General features: G+C 43.7%; 2 protein-coding genes across 2 annotated transcripts; one reads left to right on the top strand and one right to left on the bottom strand.

Moving 5' to 3' along the window:
- Positions 1 to 945: 945 nt before the first annotated feature.
- Positions 946 to 1,887, top strand: LOC308359327 (olfactory receptor 1F1-like; the record flags this gene model as incomplete). The annotated part of the gene is made up of 1 exon (XM_080830326.1): positions 946 to 1,887. One exon carries the CDS (start codon positions 946 to 948, stop codon positions 1,885 to 1,887), a length of 942 nt encoding a protein of 313 aa, XP_080686452.1.
- A 5,479-nt stretch (positions 1,888 to 7,366) lies between these two features.
- ZNF200 (zinc finger protein 200) lies at positions 7,367 to 18,958 on the bottom strand. Its single transcript, XM_080830328.1, has 5 exons — positions 18,836 to 18,958; positions 17,785 to 18,115; positions 17,086 to 17,177; positions 16,630 to 16,747; positions 7,367 to 9,734 (listed from the first exon to the last, which is right to left on the bottom strand). Exons 2-5 carry the CDS (start codon positions 18,029 to 18,031, stop codon positions 8,983 to 8,985), a joined length of 1,209 nt encoding a protein of 402 aa, XP_080686454.1. The 5' UTR covers positions 18,032 to 18,115; positions 18,836 to 18,958; the 3' UTR covers positions 7,367 to 8,982.
- Positions 18,959 to 19,763: the final 805 nt, after the last annotated feature.

Below are 19,763 nucleotides of genomic sequence, written 5' to 3'. Positions count from 1 at the left end.
CAATTTGAGGGGTCAGGGACTTTTCTCTGGAACTCGTCTCTACCCAGATTGCTCTGTCTCCCAAGTTCTGACCCAGGGCTTAGATCCTTATACTTTGTCATCATTGTTGCATCCACGGGGACCAGGAAATAGATGGGACAATAACTTTCTGCTTGTCTCTAATGAGGCTCTCAGGGAATCTGGTCCCACTGGCCATGGGAGCCACTGTAAATACCTGTTTCTAATTTCCCAAAACATCCTCTGCACAGAGAGCTGAGGCAATGAATTCTGCTTCTCACTCATTCAGGATCTACCCATATTTCCAATACTTTCCAAACCTTTTAATAAAGAAGAGCATTGGTTGGTTCCTCAAAGGTAAAGAAGCCTTGCTATCAACAGTACCAACTTCTTCCAGGTAAGATAATAACAGGCTATATATATATATGTATATATACATATGTGTGTATATATATGTATATATATATTTACTAATGAGTGAAGTTATTTATATGTATAATTACTAATGAGGGAAGTTCTTTGAAGAGCCTCCTTTGTGAAATCTACCAGATCCTGGGATTGATAGAGGCCTAAATCCATTAGTTGGAGCTTGAGATACACTCAGTAGTGGTCACTGTTTCACTTTTCTCTGTGAGCTACTGAGAAGTGGGAGAAAGCCTGCGAATTTTAAAAGAGACATATGTAATGGCAGAGAAGGGCTTTGTTTGTGTCTGTGTTTGTTTTTGTATATGATAAAATTTTAAAATTGAGTCCGGTGGGACCAGCATCATCTAGGACTGGGGATTGGAAGTTGAAGGTGTAGAGACTAGGGGTGGATCCTGACTGAGCAATTCTGATACAGGTTTCATGAACATGACCATGGGGGTGGAACTTGAATTGTTATATCCAAAGCCCAAGCTTCTAGGTTTTTGAGCTCTGCTTTGGTTCTCTGCATCTGCGTCCAGCCCCATGAGAGGGGCCAATCAGTCAAGCGTCTCCGAGTTCCTCCTCCTCGGGCTCTCCAGGCAGCCCCAGCAGCAGCAGCTCCTCTTCGTGCTCTTCCTGACCACGTACCTGGCCACGGTCCTGGGAAACCTGCTCATCGTCCTGGCCGTCGGCCTGGACTCCCGCCTGCACATCCCTATGTACTTCTTCCTCAGCAATCTGTCCTTCGTGGACGTCTGCTTCGCCTCCACCACTGTCCCCAAGATGCTGGCCAACCACATACTCGGGACTCAGACCATCTCCTTTTCTGGGTGTCTCACACAGATGTATTTTGTATTCACGTTCGTGAACATGGACAATTTCCTCTTGGCTGTGATGGCCTATGACCGCTTTGTAGCCATATGCCACCCCTTACACTACTCGACAAAGATGACCCCCCAGCTCTGTGGCCTGCTGGTCGCTGGGTCGTGGGTCATCGCCAACCTGAATGTTCTGCTGCATACCCTGCTGATGGCTCGACTCTCCTTCTGTGCAGACAATGCCATCCCCCACTATTTCTGTGATGTGACGCCCCTCCTGAAACTCTCCTGCTCTGACACATACCTCAATGAGATGATGATTCTGACTGAGAGTTCCCTGATCATGATCACTCCATTTATTTGCATCCTGGCTTCTTATGTCCGTATTACATGTGCTGTCCTGAGAGTCCCATCCACAAAGGGGAGATGGAAAGCCTTCTCCACCTGTGGCTCCCACCTGGCTGTGGTTTCTCTCTTCTATGGCACCATCATTGCTGTGTATTTCAACCCTTTGTCCTCCCACTCTTCTGAGAAGGACACCGCAGCCACTGTCATGTACACAGTGGTGACCCCCATGCTGAACCCCTTCATCTACAGCCTGAGGAACAGAGACATAAAAGGGGCTCTTGGAAAGGTGGTTACTATGACATTTTTTTCTACTTCGTAATGAAATGGGCTAAGAAAATCTTGGAAGGAACTAATTTCTAAGAAGATCATATTTGTTTTTTCTATTGTGCAAAACTTAGCTGTTGTCATTTTTATGAAAATCATTCTAATTTCTGTCTTGGGAGCGATCAAACTTGATATCGCAGCTTCGGATTAAAGATGAAGAGAAAGATGCTTTTACCGAAGAACCTGTTAGAACCGTCAGTGCCCTCCAGCCAAAACCCACTGACATATATGTCTTGTTGAGTAATTATGGTTTATTAGGCTCACAAGGGAGGATACATACCATGGGGAGTAGTGAGGCATCTTAGTCGACAGGACGTACTAAAAGACTTGAGGTTGTGTGAGGTGAGTTTAGTGAGGATTTAAGGAATTGTGTCTGTGCTCTGGATTACAGGTGTCACATAGCGGCGATGATGCCAGTTGAGTATCTAAAAATATTTTATTTAGGAGGGGGCCCTGGGTGGCTTAGTTGGTGAAGCGTCTGACTCTTGATTTCCACTCAGGTCATGATCTCGAGGCTATGAGTCGGAGCCTCGCGTTGGCCTCTGCGCTCCATGGAGAATCTGCTTGGGAGTCTCTCTCCCTCTGCACCTTCCTCTGCCCCGCCCCCTCCCCCTGGCCCACACTCTCAATCTCTCTCTAAAAAATAAATAAAAATTAAAAATCTTTATCTAGGGGGAGGGAAGACTAGACTAAGGCCAAAGCTGTGATTGGCGAAGAAGTAGCAGTGACTTTGGTCATTTTTGTGGCTTGGACTGTGTTCATGTTTTTGTGTTCAGACACGATTACAGAATAGTCCCTTTTTGTCTCTGCGGTAACAGTCATAGGGTGGCCTCGTGCCGTATGGACATTCGCTCTGTTCATCCGGAGAGCACCGACACCGAGCTGTGAGTGCCAGGAATGTCAGGGCTTTCTGGGCTGATTTCTCTTTCTCACAACAGAGACGCAGAAATAAGAACACATCGTGCTGCCTCCAGCAAGTTGGTGTTGGGGCTGGAAGCGGGAGGGTTCATTTAGGGCTCCAGGAAGACCCAAGTTTGCCATGCATTCAAGCTAATTATTTTTTATCTTCTTATCCGAGCTTTCTGAGTCACACGCCATTACAACAGGAATATGGGTAAGTTAAACAAAAAATATCTTCCGAAATCTCAGCCATGTCAATCAGCTGCACCTTTTTTCCCCACGTGCCTTCAGTTTATCTCAGCGCAGAGATATTTTACATAGTTACTAATTTATATCCTGATTTTTCACTATAATTTTATAGTAAACCTTTTCTAAATTGCTATAGCGTCTCCACAATTTTATTTTACTGTACTTATATATTTCCATCAAGTTGTTCTAGGAAAATATGCTGCCTAATAATTCTGTTTCTAAAATAAAACATAAGAGAAATATACTATTTAACGGTATAACAGGGGCGCCTGGGTGGCTCAGTGGGTTAAGCCTCTGCCTTCCTCTCAGGTCATGATCTCGGGGTCCGGGGATCGAGTCCCGTATCGGGCTCTCTGCTCAGCAGGGAGCCTGCTTCCCCCCTCTCTCTCTGCCTGCCTCTCTGCCTGCTTGTGATCTCTCTCTCTGTCAAATAAACAAATAAAATATTTTTTAAAAACAGTATAACAAATTTATTTTGAAAATGATTGCTGAACATAAAAATCTGACCAATATTTGAAACTGGTTAAAATATCACTGGACAGGATGCTCTGGGTTATAAGGAACATAGAGCAAAATAGTGCAGTTTCCCTTAATTTCAGAGAGATAGGTAAAATGACATCTTGTAGAAAACTGAGAGAATTCAGAATCAGAGGATGTTTGAGTTTAACGTGTGATTTTTATATTTGTCATGTTTGTGTTTTGATATGCTTGCCTAATGGACAAAATGGTAACATTTCAATTTTTCATCTGTATATCCAAGAACTCTTCATAATACGGTAGAAAGTACCTGTTCCTTGAAAATTTGAAAGAAACCACCAGCTTTTGTGTCACGTATTTTGATGCTTTCTTGTTAGATGCATATATGTTTATAATTGTATTTATTCCTGTTTTATCCTTTGATCGATACAAAATTTATGGGTATAGAATTGTTGATCATGTTAACCTTAAAAGTAAAACTGTCAGTCATTTTTCTAGCCAAAACGGGTTTATTTGGGAATAGGAGAGAATTGCAATTTGCCACACGCAAGCAATGGCAAAACCAGAGGCAGTCCGGGAAGACAAAGCAGAGGACTGCTCTTTTATAGAGAAAGGCGGGGAGTTGAGGGGGGCTGTTGTAAGGAAAAAGTCCATTGGAGTAAACTGGGAGTTCCAAAGGGTAGTGCCTCCTCATGGCTAAATTGTGACTGTCTGTTATTGTCTGGGTTTTTGCTGAGCAAGGAGAAAACCTTCCTTCCTCCTGCCAAGGCAGTCAATAGTATCTACTCACAAGGCTTCTTTTCCTGCTGGGTCTCTAATGAATGAGTGCTGGGGTGTGAGAGCTCCTCCTTCTGGCCTCCCTACTCCATTTAAAGTGACATTTCCTGGGGTGCCTGGGTGGCAAAGTCATTTGCGTGTTGGACTCTGGATCTCAGCTCAGGTCTTGATCTCAGAGTCCTGAGTTCAAGCCCCGTGTTTTGCTCCGTGCTGGGTGTGGAGCCTACTTAATAAAAAAATAAAGTGAGGTTTCCTTCATTAATTTTCACAGTAATATTCCTTTAGTGTCCTTTTCATGTCCGCAGCGTTCATAGTGATGACCCCGTTTTCATTTCTGTCGGTAGTATTTGTAGTATTTTCTCTTTTGTTTGTTAGCTTCACTAAGGGTTTATCAATTGTATTGAACTTTTCAAAGAACCAGCTTTTGATTTTGTTGGTTTTCTCTGTTGACTTCTTGTTCTTAATTTCATTTATTCCTATCGTGTTTTATTATGGATTTTCTTCTGTTCACTTTGTGTATTTCATTTCCTGTTCTTTTTTTTAAGATTTCATTTATCCATTCGAGAGAGAGAGAGCATGAGGGAGAGCACAAGCAGCAGGCTCCCCAGTGAACAGGGAACCTAATGCAGGGTTCTATCCCAGGAACTGGGATCACCACCTGAGCAGAAGGCAGATGCCCAACCGACTAAGCTATCCAGGTGCCCTCAATGTCCTGTTCTTTTACAGATCTCAAGGTAGAAACTTAGACTATTTAGATCTTTCTTTTCTAATATATGCATCCAGTGTTATAAATTTCCCTCTAAGCATTGCTTCCACTGCGTGCCACAAGTTTTGGTAAGTTGTATTTCCATTTTCATTTGGTCAAAATATTTTTTTTCTTGAGGTTTATTCTTTGATCTGTTACTTAAAAGTGGGTTGTGGGGCACCTGGGTGGCTCAGTGGGTTAAGCATCTGCCTCTGGCTCAGGTCATGATCTCAGGGTCCTGGGATCGAGCCCCGCCTTGGGCTCTCTCTGCTCAGCAGGGAGACTGTTTCCCCTCTCTCTCTGCCTGCCTTCCTCTCTGCCTACTTGTGATCTCTGTCAAATAAATAAAATCTTAAAAAAAAAAAGCGTGTTGTTAAATCTCCACAAATATTTTGGTGTTTTCCAGTTATCTGTTAATTTCTAGTTTAGTTTCACTGTGATCTGAGAGCATATTCTGTATGATTTCTGTTTTTTAAAATTTGCTAAGGTGTGCTTCATGGCCCGGAAATGGCCCATCTTGGTGATATTTCACAGGTACTTAAATGTGTGTTTCTGCTGGTGTTGGATGAAATATTCTATAAATGCCCGGTGAAGTGTTGGAATTGAAGGTGAAACTGGAGTGAGCCCAAAAGAGAGAATGGAAACAAGAGGGGCACCTGGGTGGTTCAGTCAGTTAAGCACTTGCTTTTGGCTTGGTTCTTGATCCTGGGGTCCTGGGATTGCGTCCTGTATCAGGCTCCCTGCTCAGCAGAGTCTGCTTCTCCCCCCCCCCCATGTTCTCTCTCTCTCAAATAAATAACAGCTTTTTAAGAAAGAATGGCAAGAGAGGATGAGACCCACCCTGCCGACTAAGAGCCTTGTTTTTTATTAGCTATATAATATTCTATGTAGTTATCCATTTAGGTTGGATTTTTCAGTATTAAAATGTTCTATTTTTCCTTGTATTGAGAACATAAATTGATGGGACACATAGTGATAATTTTTTTTTAACATTGTCACACTAGATGGATGCTATTATTCCCCTTTGGCCAAGCCAAACATTTACACACATACACACACTGCTCATTTAATACACCTACAATGACATTTTTATTCTTTAAATTTATAATTCTTAGATTACTAGTAAGCCTGAAGATTCTTTCATACTTCTTGTAGCCATTCAAGTTTATCTAAAAGTTGTGTTCATGTCTCATTGGAATAGCCCCTTGCTGCCCCCATTCCTTCCCTATCTCACCCATCCGGTCTCAGTTTAAAGGCCACTTGCCCAGAGTCCTCTCTGGAAAATCCACCTGTAACACTCTCCTAGAATCCTTCCCTTCCTAGCACTCGTCAACGTGGAGCTGCAATAGGTAGTTTTTTTTTGTTGTTGTTGTTGTTGTTTTTTGTCAAGCAAAGCTTTATTTCGCGCCAAGCATCAAGAATCAGACCGACCGTCAAACAGACCGGTCGGGGACGCCCCTACAGAGAGGACGACCTGCATAGGTAGTTTTGATTTTAATTAATTTCTATCCCCCCTCCCCCACCTCCCACCTCCCACCCTAAGAAACTCCACGAGTATGTGGCTTCCTTTTATAGCTCGGGGCCCTGTGCTGCATCTTTGGGGGATGCACGTTTTCTATTTGTAGTTGCGACTGGACTTGGTTATCGGGTCCCTCAGCTGTTCTAAGCAAGACTCGATGCTCTATTGGAAAAGCATTCATTGCTGTGTGCTTACTGTTTTTCGTTAATTGGTCGTCGGCTCCGTATTGAGCACTTACTCATCTAACACCTTCCCAGTGCACTCCTGTTTGGGGATGCTGACCCTGGGCATCGTGCTCTGAGCTCAAGGGCAGAAGTGAGGAACATTCTGTTCCAGATCCTCTGGGATCCGAGGGGTAGGTGCAGGGAAGTCAGGTGGCCCAGGCCCCACCCTGGGGACAATATTTGCCAGTGCTTTTGACTGCACGGGTCCTCATCTGCACCACAGCCCAGGGCACTGAGGGCACTTCCTGGTGTGGGGAAGGAGTTTGCATTATCAGAGTATCACACACCCACAGGCCTCGAGGACTGTGTGGTCAGACCATTTCACAGGGGACAGAAGACTCTTCCGCACGGACCCCACCCTCTCCAGTCTCTGCCTGACAGCCAATTAGCCTTCGTTTTCCAGGTGTGATAACCAGCCAAACCCCAGCTAGTCTTCTCAAGACATAGAATAACACAGCTGGCAGCCAGTTTTGTCCCTGGTTTTAAAGGGTTTTGTAGGCTCGAAATACAACATTAATAAAGCATAGTTTTATGTGTAGCCTTTAAGTGTCTGAATTAGGACTCAGGACTGAAATGTACCATCAAAGATCCTCTTTTAGTATGCTTTGAACCAAAACAAAGCTTAGACCTACATGTTTAAAAAAATAACAAAAAAGAACAAAACTATTACTTGTGGGTGGTATAATTTTGAACCACAAATTGAGAAACTGAGAAATTACTGAAAATTAACAACATTCATCAATGAGGTGGCTAGTTGCACAAATATATAATTAAAAATAACTCCTACGTAAGAACAATAATCAACTAGAAAAATACAATGAAAAAACTATTTACAATAACAAAATTGTATAGAACTTACATGAAGAAAATTAGAAAAATGTACTCAGGAATATAATACTTGAGTAAATGGAAAGGTATGTTTCTGGATGGGAAACAAAATTTATAAAGCTAACAAGTTTCCCCAAACAGTTTATAGGATTAACCTATTTCCATCAAAATACCAATGTAAAACTTTAGGAAACCTAAAAGAAAAGCAAAAACTGATCAAGAATCCTTAAAGTAACACACCACAGGATCGGTCCCGTGAAGGCACCGCTGGCCTTGCCTCTGGGCGGACAAGTCAGGAAAGTCTAGGTATCAGGCCAAAGAGAACAAGTGTCCACTACAGTGGAGACACTGGAGTCTTGTCTCCTTGAGGGGCAGTGTGAGCTAGCCACTGGAGACCCCTGCTAAAAATAAAACACTCTGCTTATGAGGTAGTGACCACCCATTGCCAAGGGTCTGATGACTGCCTAGAGGGGAATTAAGCACACAGTAAGGTTATTGACCAGTCATGGGTCTAAGCCAATGTCTTCCTCTTCCTCTTCAGGCTCTTGGATTTCCTTTGTAGGCTGGTTTTCTTCTTGGCTCATCAGAGAGACAAGATTCTGAAGAGCTTTTCCAGTAGTGGGGCTGTGGGTGGGCCTAAGTGATCCGAACTTCTCTTGGCAATGGAAAGGCATGAGAGAGCTGTCTGAGCAAGAGCTGGACAGAACACAGAACAGTAGACATTTTAAAAGTATGTTGTGAAAAGTATTCCTGTAAAAGTCACTTTTCACTACAAAATGCAAATGTTACTGAGATCAATTGTTTAGATCACGTAAAAATGACAGTAAGTCTTTGACATTCAATTGCTGTATTTTCCTATATTCCAAAGTAAACAATCCCTTTCAACACTCAAGCCTTAACAGGGTATTCTGAGAAGGTTATGTGAATTGCTAATAGAAGCTATTGGCTTAACAAATCAGTAGTTTGGTTCTTTCAGGGGAACACAGTTCCAGATAAGGACCTTTGCATTAATTTTTTTCCTGTAGCATGAATTCCTATGGGGGGGGGGGATGATACACTTCCATACGCATTGAGTCGCTCTGTTCACCTTGCTGGTGAGTGGCCTTCAGACTCATATTCAAAGCCATTGTGGGAAAGGGATCTGTGGCCTATACAATGTTGTGTAAGTTCACAAAAGAAAGCTCCTTTATCCAAAAAGTGTGGATGCTAACTGAGGTATAGCCCTTGAGGATGTTTTCTTCCCTGTGAATTTTCTAAAAATTGGAGGTTTTAGCCAAGATGGGTATTTATCCAATTTTGGCTTTAATGAGGTTTTCCCATTTCTGCATCTTTTCTGACAGCCAGAGAATTCAGAGTTCCTAATGAAACATTTCAGGTTGAGGCAGGATCATCAGACCTTTCTTGATCCCATTTCTGCTTTCGGGTCTTACATGCTGAGTGGGTTTTTTCATGCCGGGTGCAGTTGGACAGCCGACCAAATCTTCTCCCACATTTTTTGCAACTGTATGGCCTTTCAGCCTCATGACTCTGCAGATGAAGCACAAATTCTTTGTTCTCTGGGAAGGTTTTCCCACATTCTGGACACTTAAATATCTTCTCCCTTATATGGATTCCTTCATGGCGACTCCGATGAGAGTTTTGACGAAAGTTTTTCCCACACTGAGAACATGAATAAGGTTTCTCTCCTGTATGGATTCGCTCATGTTTATTAAGGTTTGTTTTATGATTGAAGCTTTTCCCACAGTGACTACAATCGTAGGGTTTTTCTCCAGTGTGAGTCCTCTGGTGGGAAATAAGGTAAGAACTTTCATTAAACTGTTTCCCACACAGTGGACAAGTGTACCATCTTCTTGTTCTCCGATTTCTGGTAAGTGCAATCACATTGATATCCACATATTTTGAGAGTTCCTCTAGTGGAGTATCATTTTCAATGGTAACTAGAAGATTTCTCATTTTCCTTTGCTTGGGAATAGATGTATTCAGTCTTTCTTTATGGCAATGTGGAGATTCCTCAGAAACCACAGAACGATCTACTTCATCACAATCTGAAATTTCTTCTCTATGATCTTCATTCTCTATAGTTTCTTTCTGAAGATCTTCACTCTCAGGATGAACATCATTGACTGTGGAAACAAAGAGAATTTAGTAACTTTTGAGGGATGTGACACCAGGCAGGGAAAAACAATTTAGATTTCTCATCAAAAAATAATCTTGAGGGCTGCCTGGGTGGCTCAGTTGCTTAGGCCTCTGCCTTTGGCTTGGGTCGTGATCCCAGGGTCCTGGGACCGAGTCCCACATCGGGCTCCTTGCTCAGCAGGGAGCCTGCTTCTCTCTCCACCTCTGCCTGCCTGTGCTCTCTCTCTCTCTCTGACAAATAAATAAATAAGATCTTAAAAAAAATAATCTTGAGTGTCAGAAATCTGAGGACTAGCAAATAATCATTATCAATACTCCTTTTCCGCTCTTATTGTGGATGGAATATATGACTGATAAATCTTACTATGCAATGTGAGCACACAGCGCCCCCCCTTTTTAAAATGAAATGAGGGGGACTACACCGAAAGATTTCATGTTTGCTTTCTGAATAGGCAGCAATTACTCAACAAGTGCATATTGATCTTATTATATTCTATGTAGAGCAGTGAGCTAAGGACCAAGGGATGAAGGACATAAATACCAAAGGGCACCACTCATACTCTTTTGGAGGCTAGTAAGTGAACAGTGAGGTGAGTTATTTCTAGGTTTTCACTACCTTTAATACTATCATATTACAGGATTAGATAATACTGTATGTAATATCCTATATTGTGAAAAACTGGGAACATTTCAAATGACCAGAAATAATTAAGGCATATCACATTCACTTGGTTGGTGATTATTTGGGCATTACAGTGATGACCACAAATAATAAAACTAAAGTATGATGGGAATCAATGTGGTCTCTTTAGGGGAGCAGGGGGATAGTAATTAGGCAATGGGCACAAGAGGGACTTCTGAGGTGCTAGGAATAGTCATTTTGAATGGTGATTAGACAAATGTATACATTTTGTGAAAATCAAAGGTGAACACTTATGATTTGTAGACTTTCTGTATTTATATCTCCAAAAGAAGCCTGTGTAGAATAACAGATTATAAAGACTCAATAACAAAGTAAAAGAAAAAAAAAGTATGCCATGAAAAGGTGGGGTGAAAAGGGACCCCCAAACTCCGGGCAACGTGCTGAAAATAAAGGGTTAAATCAACCACTTTGATATGTGGCTGACCACAGCATGGAATACACGTCTTTGTTGGACTTGACAGTTTCACACTAAAAGGCGTTTTCTTTTTCATTCACTCCCTTAGGTAATGAAATGCTGGGTCACGGGTGCCTGGGTGGCTCAGTGGGTTAGGGCCTCCGCTTTCAAGTCAGGTCGTGGTCCTGGGGTCCTGGGATCGAGCCCCACATCAGGCTCTCTGCTCAGCAGGGAGCCTGCCTCCCCCACTTTTCTCTGCCTGCCTCTCTGCCCACTTGTGATCTCCATCTGTCAAATAAATAAATAAATAAATCTTTAAAAAAAAAAAAAGAAAGAAAGAAATGCTGGGTCGAAGTAAATGGCAATACTTATCACAGCTCTTGACAGAGATTCCCACACTTCTTTCAAAAGCAGCTTACCAATTTTAATACTACCATCAACATGTGGGTATCAATTTTACCTAATATTGCCAGCATTAGATTGAACTTAAAATCATGTAATGGGTATAAAATGGTTTCTCAGTGTAGCTTTTATTGTACTTTAGTATTATAATCTACTAATTTATTGGGCTGAGACTTTTAGAAATTTAAATAAATTTTACATATTCCAAATCTTAATCTGTGTCAATCACTACTGATACAAATATTTAACTGAAGTCTTCCTCTGTAACTCCACAACTTAAAACCATAAAAAAGTATCAAAATCTGATAAATTTTCTATTTTCTAGGTAGTCCTTTATGACTTATATTTATACTTAACTCTTAATACATTTGGAGCTTAATATCACACTGTAAGTTATGGTTTGTAATGTGCAATATTTGTAAAAATCAGCAAGAATATCCCTTTTAAAAGTTTGACTCTTAATGTATTTAGTATAAATAAATTTGGGGCACTGATATCTTTACATGATTTTAGTTTTCGCATTTAGATTTGCATTTCTCCAATTTTTAAAAATCTTTATTTACCAGTAAAACATCTGTGGTTTACTTTTTTATTTTTTTAAAGATTTTACTGTATTACAGAAAGAGAGACAAGCAAGAGAGGGAACACAAGCAGGGGGATCAGGAGAGGGAGAAGCAGACTTCCCACTGAGCAGGGAGCCTGACTCGATCCCAGGACCCTGGGATCATGACCTGAGCTGAAAGCAGATGCCTAACAACTGAGCCACCCAGGTGCCCTTGTGGTTTACTATTTTATAGCCATTCTGAATGACAGCTTCCATCATTTTGTGTTAAGAATGCTATTGTTATATATTCCTATCTACCTACTTTAAAACTATTAAAGAAGTTTTTGTTGATCCTTTTAGATTTTCTAAGTATAAGCATTCTTTTTTTTTTAATATTTTATTTATTTATTTGACAGAGAAAGATCACAAGTAGGCAGAAAGGCAGGCAGAGAGAGAGAGAGAGAGAGAGAGAAGCAGACTCCCTGCTGAGCAAAGAGCCCGATGTGGGGCTCAATCCCAGGACCTGAGATCATGACCTGAGCTGAAGGCAGCGGCTTAACCCACTGAGCCACCCAGGTGCCCCTAGATTTTCTAAGTATAAACCATATTTTGGGTCCCTCCCTTCCCAATATTTATTCTTATTCTTTTTTTTTTAAAAGATATTACTTATTTATTTGAGAAAGAGAGAGAGAGAGCGACAGAGATAACGAGAGAGAGCACAAGCAGGGAGGAGGGGGAGAAGCAGGCTCCCCGCAGAGCAGGAAGCCTGATGTGGGGTTCCATCCCCAGACCCTGGGACCATGAACCGAGCCAAAGGCAGACGCTCAACCCAAATATGTCCCTCAGGCACCCAAAGATTTACTCTTCTTAACCTTTTATCTTTCTGCTTTATCCAGTTGATATTAATAGTGATAGCAGTTTTCCCTATTTTGTTCTTTTTTTATTTTCAAGATTTTATTCATTTATTTGAGAGAATGCACGTGTGAGAGAGCATGAGCAGGGATGGGGGGGATGGGAGGGAAAGGAGCAGAGAGGGAGGGAGAATCAGCAACCTCCATGCCTAGCATGGAGCCCAAAGTGGGGCTTGATCTCGCACAACATTGAGATCATGACTTGAGCTGAAATCAAGAGCTGGATGCTCAACTGACTGAGCCACCCAGGAGCCCCAGTGGACTAATTTTTTAAGTTAAAAAAAATTTTTTAGTAGCTAATACATGGTTCATATGGTTAAAAAAAATCTAAATATGAAAAGATATATGCTAAGAAGTCTTACTCTAGTCCCTGTCCGCATCCATTCTACTCATCGCCCAGATAGGCAGCAGTTTTTATTAGTTTCTTTTTATTCTTCCATAGATGATAGATTTTCCTTTCTCCCCTTTTCTTATAAAGGATAGTAAACTATGTAATGTCTGCTACTTGCTTTATTTTGATCATTACATTCCAGTGCATGGCGATTACCATGGTTTGCTGTGTGGACACATCATATTCAACTAGCCCCCTGCAGACACTTGGATTGTTTTCAAAAACAATACTACAATGAATACCCTCATTTGCATATTATTTTGAATGTGCGCTGTTACCTGTAGGCGAGATTCACAGAACTGGAACTGCTGGATCAAAGGCAAATGCATCTTTAATACTGGTCATCGGATTCCCATATATAGGGAGCGTCCCATTCTACATGTCCACCAGGATTACACCTTTCTCCCAGCAACCTCACTACCAATGTGTTAAGTTTCTGATTTCTAGAAATCTGATAGATGAAAAAAGGTGGTAACCTGGTAGAAGTTTAATCTGCATTTCTAATTATGAGTAAGGCTGGACATCTTTTCATGTGTTTATGGGTCATTTGTATTCCTAACTGTATCTGCTGGGGCTTTTCCTTGGTGTGCAAAGTAGGGTATGATTCGCCAAAAGGCTGAGTTGTCCCAACACCTTTAAGAGCCCCTTCCTTTCCATTGCTTTTCTTTTCAATTTTCCTGGTTATTCGTGTTTATTTTTCCAATTGAATTAGAGATCAGATTATCTACTTCCAAGGGGGAAAAATCCTACTGGTATTTTTAAAGGGATTACATTCACTTCATAAACCGACTTGGGGAGAACTGATGTTTTAATGTTAAATTTTCCTAGTCAACATGGTATTTCTTTACATTTGTACAAATCTACTTCTGTGTTGTACTATAGATTCTGAAACAAGGTATATTCTAGGAGAATTATGTAATTTTTTAAAATTTATTTTTCTTTACAGGTTTTATTTATTTATTTGACACAGAGAGAGAGGGAGGGAGAGACAGCAAGCAAGCACAATCAGGGGGAGAGGGAGAGGGAGAAGCACGCTCCCCACTGAGCTGGGCGCCCAATGCGGGGCTCAAGCCCAGGACCCTGGGACCAGGACCTGAGCTGAAGGCAGACTCTTAACTGACTGAGCCACCCAGGCACCCCTAGAAAAATTGTGTAATTTTAATTTGTATTTTTCCTGTGGCCCAAGGTTCTTAATAATCATTTCTCAGTGAAGGGAACTTTTTTTTTCCAGTTTCAGTATTACTTTCTCGTTGTACTGCACTGTGATAGATCCTGTTGTGTTATTTCCACTTTCTGGAATCTATTGAGTCTGTCTTTGTTGTGCAGTATGTAGTCAATGTGCATTAATCTTGAAAAGGCTTATATTCTCTTACCATAGTAGAGGGCATATCTGACCAAAGGAACTCTCTCTTTGGAAATTTAAGTGTTCTACATTTTCAGCTGTTTTATGTGATTCACTTGAACTGAGACACACATTCTTTCCTCCGCCAAGGATTCTTCTGTGATTCCTGTACCTACAAGGTTCATTCCCTCACACTTTTCCCTTTTCACACTACTTAATGTTACTATTTCAAATGTCAGCTATATACCGATGACTCCCAAATCTCTACATCTTTACATGTGACCTCCAATTCCTAACGTCCAAGTGCCTGGAGAATAATCTCACTTTATTTTCTATCATGGATTCAATCTCATCTAAAATCAATTCTATCTTCTTTAAAACTCTGCTCCTGGGTCCAAATCCTATCTTGACCTTGTCATAGCTCTTTATAGCTATAATGGTTTCATAATGGTTATATTTTTATGTGAATGACTTATCTTTTAAAAACAAATTGGAAGCTTGAGTGGGCAGGAGTGGAGCACTATGTATCATTTTAACCCACTGATAATCAACTCCAGAATCCAACTCTGCCTAAGTACACAGCAAGTAGCATTTATTAAATGTTGGTTTAAATCATCAGCTTTGGGGTATGGTTGACGATTGGGCCTGAGAGCCTCAAGGTCTATGACCAAAGTGTTCCTGGAATTAGCAACATACCCACCAATCAGTCACCTAAAATAAATGCTAATTTTACCAAAGACTGAGAAAAACTCAGTGTAATAAATGTGATCTGTTTATGCTTCTCTCTAAAATAAGAAAACATTAGGGTTGCTTGTTAGTTAGTAGCTCAGTTAGTAGAACATGCTTGTTCTCAGGTCATAAGCTAGAGCCCCACATTGGGCATAGAGTTTACAATCAATTACTCAATCAGTCACTAAGTGTGTATACACACACACACACACACAAAATACATAAAATCTTAAAAAATATTACATAGACTAACTTGTGGGAAATTAACCAGGCTCTCCATGTACACTACCCTGACCACACAATGTAAGACAACTACAGAATTCAACAGTCATGGATATGATTTTGTTACCCCAGGCAACTCACAAAACCCACTTTCTGCTCCACTTCAGCCTCAGAAGCAAACAGCCCTGAAGGCAAAGTAAAAAGTATTAAGGCACTCGGCAAAATGATTTCTGAGGGCCCCTGACTCTAGGTTAGCAGTGTATTTGTAGAAAAAGGCTGAATCATCTCTTAGCAGCTTACAGAGAAGCTGCTGCCAGATGAGTTTGTATGTAGTATAAGAATAGTTTTTAACCATTACTGGCAAATAAGGACAAATGAAAGAGCGCCCCATTCGCCAACCACACAGGCAATTCACTAAAAAAATGATAAGAAATGCAGCAAGAAGGCAGTGTAATTCTGAGCTAAGACCTAAGATTGCAAGCTCTAATATTAGAATTCCTGAGTCCAAATCCCTGCTCTGCTACCTACTGCTGTGTGACCTTTAGCAATTTCTTTTCTGTTGTTTTGTTTTGTTTTGTTGGGAAGGAAAGCAAAGTTTATTGAGCAATAGTATGAAGCTCCTCAAGAGGGTTGCCCAACCTTTAGCAATTTCTTAACATTTTTCTGCTTTAGTTCCATCATCTGTAAAATAGTAATCATTTGTATATTCTACAGTACTTTTGGGATAATAAAGGCATGCAAAGCACTTAGACTAGTGCCTCGTCCATAATGGCACATGGGTGCTCAGTAAGTGTTATATAGTATTCCCATCAACATGGGATGTATTTGCACTCACACTAGTAGACTTCATAGCTACTAGACATCAAGGGGGGAAAAAAGGACTTAAAAGAGTCATGGGTCCAATGAAAACACTAATTTAAAATACACCTGTTGAGGGACTAGCACTAAATCCAGAAAATGGCCTCAAACAATCAGCCTGCATTTTCTATCTGTTTGAATATTTGATGTCAGGACATCAGCTGCAGGTCTTGCTGACCAAAACAAGTCTCCTCCACCCCTGCTGCCCTAAAGATACAGGAAAAATGGCCACCACAGCTGGTACAGGCTCTGCCACATGGGATAGAACAAAAATGAAACGTGTGTGACCGTGTACTTAGCTAGTGTCAGTCAGGTCTTTAAAAACTCTGACAAAACAGAACATGCTTTTTCCACAGCATTCAGTATGAACACACAAGATCTCTTACCCAGTAACATCATCTCCCCGACATTGTCTTCCTTCTCTGAGGTGGGCTGTTGAGCATCCAGGCTCACACATTCTTCTTGGGAGTGAAATACATTCAAGTCCTCAAGGACCACCAGTTCCTGAAACAGCAAGAGGCCCCCTTCCTCTTAATAACAGAGGTTCTTTGGTTCTTTGACAGCTCTGCTGGCAAAAAAGACTGAAGCCCAGCGATCAGGGAAGGGAAGGTGAAAGGGGTCTATAAATTCCACACAGCTGCAGCACGGACCAGAGAGCCAGGCTGAGACAGGAGCCAAAGGACAAGCAGAAGAGAAATATCCAAGGAGGCAGTGAAAAACGAGCCCACTCTCCTTACTGACTCCCAAGAATGTATTTTTGTACATGGGTTGGCTGAGCAGGGACTGCTGAAAGAGCAGAGAAGGCGAGGTACTCAAAACAGGAACGGGAAAACCAAACCCACCTCAGGCTCAGTCTTCAAATACAGAGACACGGTGTCCTGTTTCTGCTGGATTCCTTCTCTGGGCAGAAGCTTCACCATGGGATGAGGTTGCACTGGGTAAAGAGGAAGCTGTAGTTAATGGAAAAATCAGTGATTCTAATATGGGAACCCCTAACCACACCTTAAGGCCACACTGTCCTCACTCCTTCCGAAGGCAACTCATGGATTTTTTTTTGCTTCTGTGAGCCCAGGAAGAGTTCAAGCCATAAACCACAGGGTCTTGAACCTATATAGGGTCTCCTCATTTATGAAAAGAATGATTCTCTTAAGAACTTTTAAAATTCCCATTACTACTAAAGGGAAGGCTAGAGGAGGGTAATGTCCAAAGATGCCCACAACAAGCACAAAATTTCCAAAATTCCGCATAAACTGCAGTCAATTCAACAATTCATCCACATTTCTTTATCCTAAAATGATAAACACCCTCCCAATGTTTGGGTAAAACTGACACTACGTTTATTCTATGGGTTTACACACACCCAGCAAGCCACTCATATTCCAGCTTGAGAACAAACACTCCCTCTCCCCAACATGCTGATATTCGAATCAACTTTTTTCAATACCCACTATCCTAACCTGAATTCATCACTAACATAAAAACCTATGTCTGCCCCTACTACCAGTCCCTTCTCTTCTAGTGAAACAGCGTGTGCTTCTTACGTCTGTTCTGAAAGTTTGAGCTCACATCCTTCATAATAACCAAGGTCTCCTTGACTTTCTGATTGGGCTGGACCAGGCTTGGCTTGGGCAAGAAGGTGAGGAAGTGCTCCAGAACCAGCTGGTGGATGGTCTTGGGCCCACTAGTAGCATCCCGAAGTAGGTCTTGGCCCAGCTTGGAGTCCGGAGGAACTCTCAGTATAAAGGACCGCTTAGGCTTTAGGGGCATTGGAACCACTTTTGCAGCCATCGCGCCTTGCAATCACACACCACACTCGCTTCGCAGGGCTTCAGGAGTCACCTCTTACTGAAGAAAATCTGTCAGAGAGCCGAGCTGCAGACGAGAGAAACCATGGTTTACACACAAAAACCAGGTCCAATACACGGCCTGCACAGTGGGGCCACGTGAGGTTTAAAGCAGAAGGAAAGACAAGCTGGGGTGAGGAACTCCGAACGCAAACGGAGGTCCCTGAACTAGACACTCCGAGCCAGGCCCGGGAGGAACCTCTGAGAGCGAAAGCCGGAGGATGTCCAAACCCCAGGGGTCACCTTCCCGAGAACATACATGAAGGGCAAATTCCACTGGGAAGAGCGGTTTCACTCCTGCTGGTAGGAAGGGCAATGGGCTAGAAGACAGGAAACCTGGGGTCCAGTACCGAGGGCGTCAGCTTAGAAGCTTGACCATTAAATGAAGCCGAACTGCGCACCTTGGACCGCGGGTCCCTCGGGTGCCCTTGCGGGGCGGGGGGCAGTGGATGGCTCAAGGAGCAAACGCAAGACCGCACGAGAAGCCCATACACGGCCTGCGGACCCCTTTCCGCCGTGGAAGCCCTGCTGAGAGCGGCGAGGGACATCCCAGGGGTCCCGGCCGGCCAGGCCCGTTCCGGAGCCTCTCCCACCGGCCAAGGGGTACCTTTGTCACAAAGCCCAGACGGCAGCATTGCCCGGAGCGAGTTTCCGGCTCCCTAGCTGGCCCGGCTCCCCTAGCAACAGACCAAGCTCTGCTCCCCAGAGGCCACCTCAGCCTGCTTCCCGCCCTCGCGGAGCCCCTCACCTCTCAGGGGCTCCGCCGCCCCCGGGTGCTCGCAGGGGACGGCTCAGGGGACGGCCCAGAGAGCCCGGCGCCGAGAGACCGGGAAACGGGGCGCGAGACGCCGAGCCCTCCCCTCGCCCTTCGGAGTGTCCTCACCGGCCGCCGGCGACTATTGGCTTGAGGCGCCGTCAGTTGGGGAGGACGGCCTGGACACGGTGCCTTCTGGGAGGCCGGACGCCCCCGCAGCCGTGACGTCACAACCGGTGCCTCGTTTCCAGCGCGGAAGCCTGGTCTCCCCGCTCGGAGCGGGTGGGCTGTGCTCGAGAAGGCGACGCTCGAGGACGGCAGGCAGGGCTCTCGGCGCCGGAGGGAGCGCGGGCCGGCGGCAGCCGCTGTTTGCGTGGCTCTCCTCTGGACGAGGAAAGCAGAAGGTAGGCTCCAATCCTCCGTGACGGGCTGGCTCCCCTCCAGGTACCGGCCGTGTCGCTCCATCGCCCGCTGGGAAATGTAGTTCGGCTCCCAGCAGCCACTGGGAGGCCGCCCGGCGCGGCGGTTGGGGCGGGACAGCCCCACCCCGACTCCACCCCGCTGTCCCGCGGCTCGACAGGAAGTGGGCTGCGTCTCGGACCGGAAGATGTGAGAGAGGCTGCGGCCGTTTCCGCCGCCGCATCCTGGGTCTGTGGAGGGACCGCTGAGGCGGTGAGCGGGTGGCGTGTCAGGGTCTGTGCCCGGTTCTGGGTCCCGTCACAGCTGGCCCTTCCGGTAAGGGCGGCCCACGGTTCAGAAGCTGGCGACCTTCGCCTCCCCCGCTTGCCAGCGTCTCCCTTGCGGTCTGAATGGGCCGTCTTGTTTTCTGGGAAATCCTAGTGATCATTCTCCCGTCGCCTTCGTTTCCGTCCTCAGCCTCTCCGGGAGGCCTAACCGCCCTTTGTCCCTGCGTTGTTTCCAT

The sequence above is a fragment of the Martes martes genome (assembly GCF_963455335.1).
Source record: "Martes martes genome assembly, chromosome: 18".
Taxonomy (NCBI): Eukaryota; Metazoa; Chordata; class Mammalia; order Carnivora; family Mustelidae; genus Martes; species Martes martes.
Note: the sequence above shows the minus strand (reverse complement) of the source record. Positions and strands in the feature narration are given on the sequence as shown.

Excerpts from the sequence above, each read along its gene's own strand:
- ZNF200 (XM_080830328.1), bottom strand. The coding sequence starts at position 18,031 with ATGGCTGCAAAAGTGGTTCCAATGCCCCTAAAGCCTAAGCGGTCCTTT. Across the intron at positions 16,748-17,085 it reads ATTTGAAGACTGAGCCTGAG|GAACTGGTGGTCCTTGAGGA; the intron begins GTGGGTTTGGTT and ends TTGCTGTTTCAG. Across the intron at positions 9,735-16,629 it reads CGGGGAGATGATGTTACTGG|TCAATGATGTTCATCCTGAG; the intron begins GTAAGAGATCTT and ends TTGTTTCCACAG.